The sequence below is a fragment of the Rhinopithecus bieti genome, unplaced genomic scaffold (genome assembly GCF_001698545.2).
Source record: "Rhinopithecus bieti isolate Rb0 unplaced genomic scaffold, ASM169854v2 scaffold_27185, whole genome shotgun sequence".
Taxonomy (NCBI): domain Eukaryota; kingdom Metazoa; phylum Chordata; class Mammalia; order Primates; family Cercopithecidae; genus Rhinopithecus; species Rhinopithecus bieti.
Window position 1 is genome coordinate 690,230 of NW_016812512.1, and position 16,192 is coordinate 706,421.

At 35.7% G+C, this 16,192-nt stretch overlaps 1 protein-coding gene across 1 annotated transcript in view; it reads right to left on the bottom strand.

Moving 5' to 3' along the window:
- Positions 1-2,182: 2,182 nt before the first annotated feature.
- MMP16 (matrix metallopeptidase 16) overlaps positions 2,183-16,192 on the bottom strand; it is a 295,760-nt gene continuing 281,750 nt past the window's right edge. Inside the window, exons 9-10 of the mRNA XM_017896416.1 lie at positions 11,419-11,534; positions 2,183-6,549 (exon numbers count right to left, since the gene is read on the bottom strand). Coding sequence (XP_017751905.1) covers positions 6,215-6,549; positions 11,419-11,534 — 451 coding nt within the window. The 3' untranslated portion in view covers positions 2,183-6,214. The remainder of the gene's footprint in view (positions 6,550-11,418; positions 11,535-16,192) is intronic.

Genomic DNA, 16,192 nt, shown 5'->3' on the forward strand with positions numbered 1-16,192 from the left:
AATGACATCTTGCTCTGAAGCTAAGTGACCTAACGTAAGTGTATTTTCATATTTATATTTAATTGATTTTTATCCCTTTTTAAGGGCATATAAATTCAGCTCTACAGCAGAGCACATGGCAAAGTTATATGAATCTGTACAACATTCTAGTTTATGATGTCTTTTCCTATACTGTTCAATGTGCCATGTAATGTGAGGATATGCTGAGTGCAGATTTGAATATTATCCCCAGTCTGATGATGTATAAAATAAATTCTAAGACACACTCATCTTTAAGTTGAAAAGGCGTAGAATCCTCAGAAATCTCTATAAATAAATGTCTTTCATACATAACTTTTAATACTTACTCTGCACTGACCATGAGTTCTGGGTTATGCCCTTATTTTCCTTAGAAAGCATTAGTTATGAATGCCTGTGAAGTCTCTGTTATAACACTAAGCTTCTGTGATCTTATATCCTTAGTATAAATAATTAACATTGTTCTAATAAATGATGCATGTCACGTCCAGTTGTAAGCTCATAATTGTGTTTAAAAATTGAAGACTGCTACGTACTTCTGTATTCTACTCAAAAATTGACAGGAATTTTACAATATCATGTGTTTTTCCCTTACTTTCTGTGAGTATGTCTAATCACTGTTCATTCTTAGGCTTTCTATACTATTGGTTTAACTTTCAAAGTAGACATGTATAAAATATTGAAACATATATTTGTAATTGGATGTTATTAATCTTACCTGAAACATTTCAGAATTGTGTCAAAATCACATCAATGGAAAAAATGGAAAATGATTTCAGAAGTACATGAAAGACAAAGGTCACAATTAGATGAGATTAGAACACTAAGGCAACTTCTTTGCTACTATGCCAAGTGTTTTAGGTTACATGATTATTGAGGTAAATTTCTGTATCAGGGAAATGGCTTGTCTCAGGGGATTCTAGCATTATATATCTTTCCAACTGAGGTTACGGAACACCTACCTCTTACCTTTTTAGCCTGTAAGGCTATGCATGAGTATCAGATGTCTTTAAGCATGGTAACATCTAATAACCACTGGCTAAATATTACACTGATATATCACATAATCATCACTAGTGTGAAGAGCTTGAAGTGGCATTTCTTTCTCCACTATTTTATGCTTGCTAAAGTAAAATTTCCAGTTGTATTATCAAGGAGTGCTATAGTTTGTCTTTATATCTAACAAAAGACTCATTTTTCCTCCTTCTCCATTTCCATTATATTTATTAAATATAATAATTAGCTTTCATATTTATGGTGTGGTACTATTCCTGGTTGCTGCTTTCTTTAATACATAAAATTCTAATTTTTAAGACATAACTGTTAAACATTTTCTGATGTAGTTATGATTCCCTCCTAGGCAACGTGGAACCTGTGACTTAGCTACATATGCTCTGGCACCTATTTCCTGTGGTCACAACATCATGAAAGTACATCATGAAAGTACATGAAATCCAGCCGAATGATTAGATTCTCTTATACGATTGACTTGACACATTTTGTGATATTACATATTGGCTGAGATTGCTGTAATAGGTCATCTGAAATGTACATTTTTGGTTTATATAGCATATTCTATTTGACATCTGTGATACTTTGGAATATGCCCTTGAAAGCATCAGAAATGAAATAAACTCTTTACTGTGTTTGCTAAAAAAGACCTTACCACCATCCAGAAGATTGTTTCAGTATATGCTATAATCTCACAGACTCAATACTATCAGTAAATAATTCCCTTTATTCGTTTCTGGAAATGATTCCAAAAACTTAAAAATATATATATTTTCATGACTCAGTTTAACTCAGTCTGTTTGCTTATAGCATCCATTCCTCTTCAGATAGCATTTTGAGTTTAGTTAATGTGGACACACTATTTATTCCACTGTAAGATCCACAAAGTGTGGGTGTGTATGTATACCACACTAGAGATATTAGCATAATACGTAGAACTTGCAAATATGACTACCCCTACAATCCAGTTTATATGCCATCATCTATGTACTGGAACTAGCAGTGAAGTTTGGACAATGTTCTTATCCACCACATTGTGTTTTTTAATGACCCACAGAGAGGGAATGAAAATAGGTACATAGTATATGAAATGGCCAAATTATGTGTTAATAAAAAAAGATTATGGGTAATTATTAAATGTAACACTTGATTTTTTCAGTAAACCAGTCTGTATCCTTTATTACTTAGTAATTATTTTTGGTAATCATTACTTAGTAATTTATCACATTGATTCAGAAAAGTCTTGCCCTCTGATTTATAACAGAAGTTGTCTTTGCTAGTATCACATAATGCTGTCTAATTTAGCTCTATAACCTTTGTAATCAGAAAGAGCATCTGTATTCACCTGCTCTGACTGCCATGTCAACAGACACTGTTCGGAAGTGAGTCAGTAAATTCACAACCTTATCTACAATTCTGATGCGGAATTACTGCTTTACAGGAAATTCAAACTGATCAGCTATTTTAATACTTCATTGCATTTGTTTAATAATATATAGAACAACAATATTTTACTAAAATTCTTAACTATATGGTCACTTTATGTGAAGAACACTGCCTTGTTTACATTTGTGTTTACATTAGATAAAGTAATGATAAATGAAGCAGAACAATTATTTTTGCAGGCATGAATGTGTTTTCATTTCAATTTGGGAAATGGTATGTCTGAGCTTTTCATGTTTTTAGTGATATTCGATGCCTTGCATATCTCTACTAATACTGAACTGACACCTTATGTTATTGACCCATGGAAATTTATTCCACATTGGTTTTGAATCACTGTTCTTATGTGTTAGATCAATTACTTTCCCTATCACTGTTCCATTTGGATTGAGACTTTTTTCCCAAACCCCAAGTAGAAGAGGAGTCAGGAACTAGATCCACAAAGTAGCTGGTGTACAATAAACAAATGGTATCCCAGTGTTTGTGATTACATTGTCCTTATTGTCTTCTTATCTCTTGTAATAACACAGCCTGATAACTGAAATGTTCTAGTCAAAAGAGTAGCCTTATATGCCTTTGCTTATCACATAAATCTTGTGTCATATTAAAGTAAATATGACCCAACCCTTATTCATGACATTTGCCAGAATTCAAGCATAATGATAGACTCCTTCCTTCTTAATGCTATGATTATTTTCTAGCCCTTTATACTTATAGTCTTATGACGAATCAGGATATTGTGATGAATGAGTAAAGAGGCAACAGATTGCTTATTCAGTTTCTTTCTCATTTTAGAGGAAAAAAATCAATTTTCAATGCAGGGTGATGGAGTTCCTCAATGATTTGCACATGTCCCAAAATGACACAGTTCCTCATTTCTATCTTTAGCAAAATATAGTTTCCAGTTATTTTTTCCTTGATATCAAGGCCCTAAAAGGATTAAACCCTCCTACAAGCAAACACTATATAAACGAGCTTATGTATATAGTCCTCCATGCTTAGCATCAGTGACTAACTCTTTATAATATCAGCATCATCTAGAATGGAAGCACTGAAGTAAAGCTACAGGGCTGACTCTGGTTCTCATTTCTTGCTTTCTTGGCCCTTGCGTACGTAATCTCCAATATCCTCTTAAAATATCATCTGCATTGATGATATTTTACTGTAAAGCCATTCTTCTTTTCTTACTGTTCTTTTTTCTTAGCCTCACAGTATATATGCTCAGGTTGTAAGAAATAACAATCTGCAAGGCTTTGCAGCATGCCACCTACAATTATAAAATATTTTCCTCAACCAAATCATAAACATGTAGTTTAACCAAAAGGCATTCTAATTTTCATGCTATGTTGAGTATAAATATAAATTCAAGGCAGCCAAACTATCCATTTTGAAATAAGAATGTATACCTACACTCATTAAAAATCATCTGGAAATGTGTATTATTAGCAAATGAGTAAGAAATTTTACTAGTATAAAATTCCTGCTTTATATAAAAGCCACACTGGCCATTCAAGTATTTGAGGTTTTTTTTTCCTATAGTTTTTTGTAATTTGTACTAAAATGATGAATTTAGACTTGAAATTATATTATAATGAAATTAAAATTCACTTCTACCTATAGGGCATTTTCAGAGTGTGCATGTAAAGAGCAAAGTGTCCATCTGCAGATCTGCCATCACCACTCTCTCCACTCTAAGGAAACAGCTCATGCTTACTAGATTTTAGAGAACAACTAATCCAATGGAGAAGCAACACCAGATTTCCTTCAGTTTGTGCCAGTTTGCAAGTTAAAGGTCAAAGGGCAAAGACATAGAACAGGACTCTTCAAGGAAAATTTTCACAGAAGACAATGTTTAAGTTGTTGTTAATGACAGTCAATAGATCAATAATCAAGTTCAAGGCAAGCTGTTCATTGTTTCAAAAGCTAATCCCCTCAAAGCTGGCTTTCACACAAAGCCAATGTCTGACTCATGGGGTGCATTCATTCTGACCATCTCTAATAAGTTCACAGCCCAGTGGCTGTAAAGCCTTTCACTGCAAGAAGCAGCTCCTAAAAATCAATAAAGAGGTCTGTCAGTTGCTGACTTTTCTCTAGGAAAAAAATATTGATACAAACCTGCTCTGCAGGTCACATGAAAATGACAATACTGCTGTTAGGACAAATTACACTCAACAATGAAATGCTTTGGTGGTCTCTTGGCTCTGTCAGTGATCAAATGGACGGCTAAATGCCAGAAGCCACATTAACCCTTTGAGAACTATGGTGGACATGCAATAGGTAATGCACTGGAGCATATTCATGCAACTTCAGAGTCATCGTTTTAATTCATTTTTAAAATGGCAATGCTAACTGCATATACCAAGGCAAATTGAATTTTCATGCAATGGATTTTAAAACAGAAATTCAGTATGCCTGAAACAAAAAAAGAGAAGACTTAGGCTGTTATCAGTTTTTCAAATAAAATTTCAGTCTTACGAGATTCTTAATAAAATACCTTTTTTATTTGCCAGAAAATTTTGGCAAGTAACATCATTTCTGTTTGCTATAAACACATTTATGTAGTCTTGTAAATCATTTAAAATTACATGACATAATAGGACATAATGTTTTAAAAACCTGATCTTCTTGAACCTGTGACTGTTTTTACCATTGCCCAGTTCTGTAACTTATCAGATCACAAAACCAACAATCCTAAGACTCTGAAAGCTGGTGTGATAGTTCTCAAAGGGTTACATGGGTATATTACTAGTGTCACAAATCCTTGTAAAATAACTGTCACTGTAATCCACTTCAGAGATACACTGCTTCTTGCTCTGCTTTGTAATGAATATACCTGACAGACCCATGGAAGGCCTGGGGCAATGGCCTAAAACAACTTGGGAAGATTATCACAATGATGGAGGAGTAAGGTGGAAAGAAGGGGTTTAGAAATACTTCAAAAACAATTAAAAGGTCGTGTTTGAAAATAGCTATGAATATAAATGCGATGAAACATTGAGGACATAGCTGAGAACAGCTGTATAAAATGAAAAATGGATGTATTATTAAGGCTGTTACTATATTGCAGATATTTTGGCCCCTTGGTTGTTGGAAAATGGCTGTCCCAACAGTCTAACGTCCTGCATGTGTATTCCAAATCTCCCACCTGACAAAATGGTGTGTAGGAGACTATCCAAAGCAGTCAGAGAGCTATCTTCTTTGGAGACAAAGCTGTTTTGGGTCTTCACACTTTCCTGGAAGTTCAATTGTGGGTTCTTTTTTTAAACTCTTTTTTCCCTTTGTTTTAAAGCAAAAGAAAAAAAAAGAAAAAAAAAAAAGAAAGAAAATCGTGGGTTTTCTGATTTGCTTTTTTTTTTTTTCTCCCCCCAGAAATGGGCTCAGACTTCAGAAGGAAAATAACATTAGAAACTTTTAAGAAGAATCTTTTCTTCTTTTTCTCCTCTTCTTTAGTTAATCCTGAAATTTTACTGGGCATTGAGCGTGCAGAGGAAAGGCCTAGAACTGAATGACAAAGAAAGACAAAGGACTGAAGAACAGCAGATACTGTGCATCATGGAAGCTTCCCCATGAGTGCATTTCCACTCATGTGCAGGACCAGCAACCCTCTGGGTTTGAAAGGTCAGCCCCGAATCAGGCTGCCACAAGCCTGCTCCTAGCTAGGAAACAGCATAACAGCTCTTGTCTTGAATCTCAAGTTACCACAAACTCCTGCAAAAGAAAGAAAGAAGAAAAAAACCCTACATCACACCCACTCTTGCATAGAGCGTTTACAGTACAGTATGTGGCGGGGTGTTCCTTTCCTCTTGAACTGGAACACAGTGTAAACCAATACAAGGAGGCATAAGGCCAAGATGCAGGGAATGACAATAGCTATGGCTTTCACAGTGCTGGCTGTGTTGTCCAGTTTGATGACAATGTCTACATCATCTGGTGGGCTGTGTCCTTCTTTAACTCTGTCTGTTGGTCCATCACAGCCCATAAAATCCTTGAGGATGGATCTTGGATATCCAGGTTCTACCTTGAGTATCTGGTTGTTGAATTTCCAATACTCCTTTCCTTTGTAGAAATACGTAAAGCCTAGGGGGAAAAACATACACACACACAGGTACCACTTATTTGTGACAGTGTATATGTAGAGAAATGTTATTAAAATAGGCTATGTCTTAAGAGATGTATTTTAAGGCCCTTCAGTTTTCAAAGGAAGAAAACACTATTTTCAGCTCAGCTGTCTGTTAAGATGGCTGTGGCTGCTGTGCTCCAGGAATGATGCCATCTAATGCCTATGGAAAGCGCAGTCCAGAGAGAGAAATATCATTTACAGAGGACTGTTCAAAGACTGTGCTATGCAATCTACTCCTAGTCCAAGCTAGAAAAGAGAACCTTATCTTTTTGCTCACCTATAGGACTGCTGTTACAAAATTACATATTAGTGTGATAATATCAACCTATATTGAAAGATGCTGAAACAGCCTTATAAACTGAAACACTGTTTACTCTCAGGCTGTTACTGGGAACATTGTTCAATATATGATAAAGAGGCTTCTCTATGAAACACCTCAAGGGAAATTTCTAATCATCTTAGTATCAGGAATCTGTGCTCCTTCTAAACGACAGGCTTCCTTTTGTAATTTGGATGAGAAATCATAATAAAATATAAATCATAAAACTGGAGGGGGTTTCATTTGTCTGCAAAGAACCTCAACATGTAAAGACGTATTCATAGTATTTGGTACTCTAACCTCATTTCTGGCTCTAGGTCATAAACATTGTGTTCCTTCTCCTTTTGTCCTCTTTATTATACTTTATTAAAAGTATGTTTAATTTGTGTCACCTAGCTATATTTTATAGAAGTACCAAAGCCATTATTCACTATTTTAAGAATAAAATAGAACATAAACCTACAATTCCATTTTTAATACTTCCTAGTACCTTATATTTCACGGGGAGGAGGTGGGATGTGGGAGGCTCAAGTAACATGCAATTTATTTTCTAAAACATTATGAATGCATACAATACACTTTGTAAGCTCCTGATGATTAAACGACAAATAGGGACATTTTTCCTAGGTCTGTTCTCCAAATTTTATCTTTTTGTTGGGCACATATCCATTTTTTTCTTTCTGTCCACAGCTCATTCATGTCAAGTTTCTGTGTGACCATAATACTTTGACTTAATTTGTCCTTTGAGATAAAACTTAAAAAATCAAGAAGAAATGTTTTAACACTATAGTTACTTAAAACTATATTTTAGGAGTTATCTATTTTTGATAGAAAGCATAAATCATAGTTTATAATCATTAATGAAGGTAATATTTTTTCCTGTTTTATTGAGGACTTATTATGGAAGAAGCATTGTGTTAAAGTTTAGTAGACGACCTGTCTTTTAATCCTCACAAATACTCTATCAGGTAGAATTAACTATCCTTTCTTTTAAGCCCACGATATTGAGGATCAGAGACAAAATAACATGCTCATGTTCTGGTGAACACAATATTTAAATCTTGATCTAGATCTAGAGCCTGGATACTTAATAATTTTTTAAGACTGGGTCCCTTTAGGTATCTACTGTCTTTTTTATTTGAGACGGAGTTTCACTCTTGCTGCCCAGGGTGGAGCGCAATGTCCCGATCTCGGCTCACGGCAACCTCTGCCTCCTGGGTTCAAGCGATTCTCCTGCTTCAGCCTCTTGAGTAGCTGGGATTACAGGCATACGCCATCAGGCCTGGCTAATTTTGTATTTTTAGTAGAGACAGGGTTTCTCCATGTTAGTCAGGCTGATCTCAAACTCCCGACCTCAGAGATCTCCTGTCTTTTATTAAATACTTGTAGGTTAAACGTCCAAGGGTGTGAGAGGTATCATTTTTGAATGAAGAACTCCGACATCTCTCAAGAAATTTCAGATAGGGCAGATGATCACTTCAGGTCACTTTATTCTGGAAATCATTCTCTTCAATGCCATAAACACCTACTGCTGCTTTTAGTTTCGTAGGACAGTTTTGCAGTGAGGGCAACTTGCCAAGTGAAAACAGGTGTATGTAGATTCGAGTTTTTCTGCCGAGAGTTGCTATTTGATCACATTAATGAAATTCAATATAATTACTCAACAGGCTTGGATGAAGAAATGGGCCTGCCATTGTAACACTGAGGGCCTGCCAAATAACAGTACATTAGACAATCATAGTTAAATAATGGCATTGATCTAGAATTAAACAGACCTTCAAAAGAGGTGAATGCACTTCTTATATAAACTGGAAACCAACAGCTGAAAGTGTCCTCATCTTTAATTTTTAGCTAAAGCTAATTACTATAGAGCTACTGGACATTACACACAAGTTAAGAAGTTTCTATTTACATACTATACAGTTCTGTAGGCCAATTTTTATAGTAACACACTCCACATACAGGAGTAGAATTGTAGTTATTGAATATACTTGGTACACATAAAAAGTCTAGGCTTGTTGTAGAGGCTCATGCCTGTAATCCCAGCACTTTGGGAGGTCGAGGTAAGAGGACTGCTTGAGCCCAGGAGTTCAACACCAGGCTGGGCATCATACAGGAGTTACAGACCAGCCTGGGTACCATAGTTAGATGAGACTCTGTCTCAAAAAAAAAAAAAAAAAAAAAAAAAAGTCTAGTTACTAGGAGATAGTGTAAGCATTTGAAAGGAAGTAGCCTAAAATCTTGGTAACAGAAGTATGTCAGACCTTGATCCTGCAAAATTCATCTTGTTCAATAATTTAGGGTTTTTTCATTTATGAAAGGTCAGTTGGCTGAATAAATATTTAGGTATTTGTATTTTTTTTTCTTTTAAAAGCAGCTTTGACATGTATTTTTGTATATATGCTTATGAAGAACAACTTCTGGTGAATTCTTAACTAAATTTTCATTGTTTTGAGAAATTCTGGAAAATAAATTAATGAGGCTATGTTTTATTTGATGATCCTTTTATGTTTGACTGAACCTTACTGGACTTTTCTATTGTTTCATCCTAAAAGTGTAATGAGACATAATTCTCCACAGCTGGTACTATTATATAGCTTAGTAGATGCACCCTGAGAGGAGGGTCTCTGTGTTCTATTTCTTACTCTTACATGCTCATTAGTGAGAAGTTGCTATTTAATACATGTGGACAAATAAACTGATGTGCTCATCTTTCACATTTTTTCATTTCTTTGTCCTTTTTATCTGTATAGCTTCGAAAGTTTTGAGGCACATTATTAATGTGATTTTACTACCTCTGATGTGACTTTATAGTGACTTCCTTTACTCTCTTATTCCTTTCCTTTTTATCTCAGAGAGTTATGTTTTAATCTTAGTCTCACTGTTCTATGGATTTCTGCTTCTGTCACATACAAGTAATATCTTAACTTGGTCTTTCAATTTTCTGAGCCAAGAGAATACAAAAAAATTATTTTTCTCAGCCAGTACTATGATCAGGACTTCAAGGTTCTTTTTGACTTTGCCTCTGCCTACAGTGTTCCACTTCTGGGACACTATCACACAGAATGTAGTGGTATATCATTATACATACAGCAATGCTCAACAAACAGTACATGTACTTTGATTTTTCTGATTGGTATTAATTTATCCTGGTTCCAAGTTCTTTCAAGTTTATACTAGTATACAGTTTTCTTTTTCTTCCTTTTTTTTTTTTTTTTTTTTTTTCTGAGACAGAGTCTGGCTCTGTCGCCCAGCCTGGAGTGCAGTGGCATGATCACAGCTCACTGCAACCTCCTTCTCCTGGTTTCAATCAATCTTCCTGCCTCAGGCTCCTGAGTAGCTGGGACTACAGGTGCACACCACCATGCCTGGATAATTTTATATTTTAATAGAGATGGGGGTGTCACCATTTTGGCCAGGCTGGTTTCAAACTCCTGACCTCAGGGAATCTACCCACCTCAGCCTCCCAGGCGTGAGCCCCCATCCCCTGCCAGTGTAGAGTTTTCTTAATTTTGCAATATGCTTATGGTCAATCACAGTTTTCAGTGCTAGTATGATTTTTTCATTCTCCCCTGACTCTTTTATTAACCTTGCTTTCTCTTCCTTGCCCCTAGATGCACTTAAGTTTGTCTTGCAAAAGATGCCTATTTTTGCTTATGTTGAACATATGTCACAGACTTTTCATGTTATTGAGGACATATATAATATACTATTTTCTTATGCTTCATATCGAAAATAGTTTGATGAGGTAAATTTTTTTCTCTGTATTTCAGAATGTCATTTTCCTTTCCTTTGTTCTGAAATATTGCATATACATTCAATTTCAAATTGTTATTATGATTTATTCGTATTTACTAATCCCTGGATGAGAAGAGATATGTTTACATTTCATATATGCCAACAGATAGGGGAGTAAGGATTATCCATGGCTTGGCTAGCTTTCCACTCGGGATCTAGCTGAATGTGAAATCCTGGGATAGCAAGTAAAGAGGGCAGCTCTCGGATTTTTTCTTGTTATTATGCCATCATATATCCACTCTATTCTCACTATATTGAGCTGGAATCTTCCTTGCTTGCTGACACTCTAAGTCAAAGAATACATAAAAAATTATAATTCTCAACATGCATTATTACCAGATATAATACCTCGAGTGGCACCTCTATCTTCCTTGTGACCGGTTCTGTCCCATGTATTTTTATTATCTTTACAGGAATTTTAATAGAAATACAGGTGAGATTACTTCAAAGGTATACACAACTTCCATATTAAACTGTTACTCGTCTTTTTTCTAATGACTTTTTTACCAACTAAAATAAGTTGAGGTTAAAAAATGTCTACAGCATAATATTACATGTAAATCTAGGAAAAAAGTTCATATAAATAGAAATACAGTATTACATAGCTCCAGTATAGCACTTTCCAATGGCTTAATTTAGCACACTGAAAAAGCCTAATGTGTTACTAAGATAGCAAACTTATGAAATGTAGAAAGCACATGTTGCATACCATTTTCTTTGTGTACAAATGCTCCCTGAGGAGATTCAGGGATCCCTTTCCAGACTGTGATTGGCTTGGGATAGCCAGGGTCCATTGTTTTCATTTCTTCACTATATCTCCAATATCTACAAAGGATAAAAACAACAACAACCACCACCACAATAACACACATATAGGGAAAGATTATGCATACAAACAATAATAGCTAACATTTATTAGACCTTTGCTGTGTGCTTGACTTTGTTACCTGTGCACCTGTTAATGATTTACAGAACTCCACTGGCAAGCTCTGATTTAAATAACTGAAAATACAATTGGCATAAGGCATTTATTCTGTTTCTTCTCCTGCACATATTAAAAATGGGCATCTTATTGTCCATATCCTGACTGTGTTAAAAATAAGTTCTTATTCAGTATGCTAAATTGAATAAAAAGTGCTAGCTAAGTATATTTATAGTTCATAAGGACATCACCAACCTGCATATATATATCAGAGGTTTTCATGAGTTTTTCAAATCTTTCTTAGGAAGCAGAACATTTTTTTGAAATAATCTTAAGTAGAATCTTGATTTATTTCTTCATTCAGTACGTATTTAGTGAATATATATTATGTTGCTGGCATTATTGTAGGGCTGGAGATACAACCTTGAACAACACCAATATGCTGTGGTTTTCATTGATCTCACATTATAGGATATGTGAGGATATGGGCAATAAACTAATTTATCAATAAATATACACTATGATAGGAGGTGATAACAGCTATGAAAAAAGCAAAGCAGATAGAGTTATCTAGGAATATCAGAAGCCATGTTAAATTGGTGGAATGAGAGATCCTGTCTGATAAGTTGACATCTGAGCACAGAAAAGTGAAGAGCAATGCATGTAGTTTTTGGGAGAAGAACACTCCAGGCAGAGAAACTAGGAGTTGAAAATTCCTGTGGCAGGCACATGCTGGAGTACCTGTGTCTACAAGGAGGCTGGGGTGACTGGAATTGAGTTAGTAATGCGGACACAAGGTGAGAGTCAGAACCAGAACCTAAGATTAGACAAGCCTTACACTACAGTAAGCCTTTGGTTTCCCTCTAAGAGAGACGGGAAGCCAATATATATTTTGAACAGAGGAGCTTAAACTTAAAGAATACACTGGTTGCTATGAGTAAAAGAGTTTGAAGGAGGTAAGGCAGAAGTAGGAATGCCAGTTGGGATGTCACTGCAATAATCCTTGGACTAAGGAGTCAACAGCTATAGGACTGATGATAAATCAAGGCATTTGGGACATATTTTAAAGGAAGAGCCAAAGGATGTATTCATGGATTAGATGTGGAGTGTGAAAGAGAAGGAAGCTGAGCATGACTCAAGAATTTTAAGCCTGATTATCTGGAAGAAGAATGTTATCATTCAGTAAGGTAAGGAAGTAAGGGAAGGTAAGCTGAGACAGATTGAGGAATCTTGACTTTGGTGTTAGCTACTTTAAATTTAGACTTCAAGGTGGAACTGTTGAGGAAGAAACTGGGAATGTGAGTATAGACGTTAGGGCTGGTCTTGATTGGAGTACGAAAGTGTACAGACATTAATACAAATAAGAGCAAAACTCACCAAGAGTTAGAACTCTCAGACTCTTATCCCTTCACAGGGTAGTCCTTGAGCCACTTTCACAGAACCCCTAGACTTCCAAGGAACAAATTGTGAACATCCCTACTTTGGATCATTCATTATTGTCCATGTATTTTAAGAGTAAAATGAGTTTATATTTTGAATGGTCACAAAGATTGACAAAAGGGTAAAATCATTGGGAGTTCACAGTGATATCACCAATTTCAGGCAGCCCGATTGCTCTATGCATTATTTTACTTAATCACAACAAACCCATGAGAATAGTCATCACTGTCCCCATTTGAGAGAGGAGAATTCTTGGAGGACAATGAATGATAGGGAGAAGTATAACCATGTTTGTCTGATTTCAGATAACCATGTTTATCTGCTATTTTCACCATAAAGGCAGTTTCCAAATTCATTTGATGCCACTAAATATGTTTCCCGATTTTATTTGACAATGCTTTTCCCCTGCTAAACATCTATGGTGATCTACTAAAGCTAGTGTTTCACCAACACATATCTGGGAAATGATACATTCTTAAAAAATTATCTTTGTCTTAGCCATTTTATCTGAAATTAGAAAAAAATAAGTATTTTCTAGTTTGGATATGCCTCTGCCAGGCCTATGGAGGATACTTTACCTACAGAGCTCTGGGGTCCTGTGCAAAGGTTTTGCTATAAATTCCTAGAAACCTCACTTGAGTAACATCTGGAATTCCTCCATCCATTGAAGATGCACTTCCCCCATCTTCAATGTTCACATAGAAAAAGATTGTTTCAGGAAGTGTTCTAAGAAATAACACCCAAAGAAGAGTTTATACCAACAGGGAAACTGTCACGGGTATTTGTCACAGGTTCTCATCACATCAAAGATGAGAACAGATCTGATGAACAAATCAGAAATAGCTACATGGAGAAGCACTGAGCTGAAAGAATGGTGCCTGAACTGCATCATTCTGAAGAGCACAATGAAGTGGAATCATTAGTGTATTATGCCACCAATTCTAAAATATATTTTCTTTCACATTTTGTTCATGGAAACATTTACTTTTAAATTAAAATATTTAAATTAAACATCATTTCTGAATATTCCTGTCCCACAGAACATTCTGTGACAAATGGTTAATGCAGTTGAGATTTGCTCATAATCTAAAGATCTCTTCTCTCAAGTAAATATCTCAGTGGGGTTTACAATAGTGTATATATAAATATATAAAACTGCTTTCCACACTTGAGCAAAGAAAGTCTCTTGCAGGGAAATAGTCAAATACCTATTTCATGGATCCTAAGAAACACTTTTTCACATTTTACATCTCTCAACATCAGAATGCCCTTTCAACAGATACAGTGTTAGTTTACTTGACAGGGTTTTCCTCTCATAATAGAATAAATAATGACATATCTTAACAATACATGGCATTTTTAGATGACATAAACTATAACTTAAAGTGAGCTTTTAAATTCTAACTTAAAATTTGGACTAGGGTTGGGTGTGGTGGCTCACACCTGTAATCCCAGCACTTTGGGAGGCCGAAGTGGATGGATTGCTTGAGCCCAGGAGTTTGAGGCCAGGCAACATGGTGAAACCCTGTATTTGCCAAAAACAAAAATCTAGCTAGGCATGGTGGTGCGCATCTGTAGTTCCAGCTACTCAGGAGGCTGAGGTGGGAGGATCTATTGAGCCCAGGAGGTTGAGGCTGCAGTGAGCTGTGATTATGCCACTGCACTCCAGTGAGGGCAACAGAATGAGACCTTGTCTCAAAAAAATAATAATAGGCCAGGCATGGTGGCTCATGCCTATAATCCCACCACTTTGGGAGGCCGATGTGGGTGGATCACCTGAGGTGAGGAGTTCAAGACTAGCCTGGTCAACAGGGCAAAGCCCTGTCTCTACTAAAAAATACAAAAATTATCTGGGTGTGGTGGCAGGTGCCTGTAATCCCAGCTATTTGGGAGGCTGAAGCAGGAGAATCACTTGAACCCAGGTGGCGAAGGCTGCAGCAAGCCGAGATAGCGCCACTGCACTCTGGCTTGGGCAGCAGAGAGAGACTCCATCTCAAATAATAATAATAACAACAATAAATAAAATTTGGAATAACTTAAAATCCCGAGGACAATGGGATTACATCCTGCATATGATTTAAGTAACATTAATACATACCTAGCAACCACATTAGTTTTCTGAGAAGTAGTTGTTTTTTATGTAGAAATAACTACACTTTATGTAGCATTTTGTAGCTATAAAGTAAATTTATACACATATATTGTTTTGCTTAAATCCCTCAACAGTCTTTTATATCACATATTACAGAGTTCTCCAAAATAATATCCTAACCATTGATTTAGTATGAATTGTCACTCAATTTAAGCAATGACAGAGCATTGGGTATCATATTATTCAAAGACAATTGACTTAGTCACATTTACTGCATTTGAATGTGGTAGAATTGAAATTCAAATGTTACTGCTGGTGTCTGCCTGTAGTTCTTATTCTCTCAATGCTGTCATTCAAACAATTGGTGTTCATTGTTTGGGTATAGCTTTCCTTTCTCCCTTAGTCTGTTCATTCATAGATTCATTCACCCACTGATGCTTTTCTCTGCACCTATATTATATGCCAGACTCATAGGATTCAGAGAGATCTCATTTCAGGAAAACGTTAATGGAATGTAAATTGTATTACACTCTTTTGTAGGAACATAATTCGGGTATGAATTCGTCAACATAAACGCATTTTTCCCTCTCAGCAGATAATGCAAAACAATAATTTAGGATCATTTTACAATTTTAGAAAAACTCAACATAGGCTCAAACCCAAAGGTTGTCTGCTTTGTGTCAGCTTTGAAATATATCCAGTAAACTGGAATGCAATTAGAATTATCTATATTTAGTGCTGTCTTATAAAAGGTGCTGAGGCTTATTCATAAACATTGCTTTGTATTTTAATTTCCAACATATTTGAGCACATGTCAACATGAACAAAAAAGCTCATCCCACTGAGTTTTTCTCCCTGAAAAATAAGCTTATAGATGCATTGAGAAGTAAATTAGCATATTCAGATGAGAACACTGTGTACATCAACCATTTGGGGGGTTTAAAATGTAGATATTTTCATGGAAAACATTGAAATTTTGTGTGGGAGGGTCAGTAAGTAATAAAAGCTATTATAAATGAAGCTCATAGC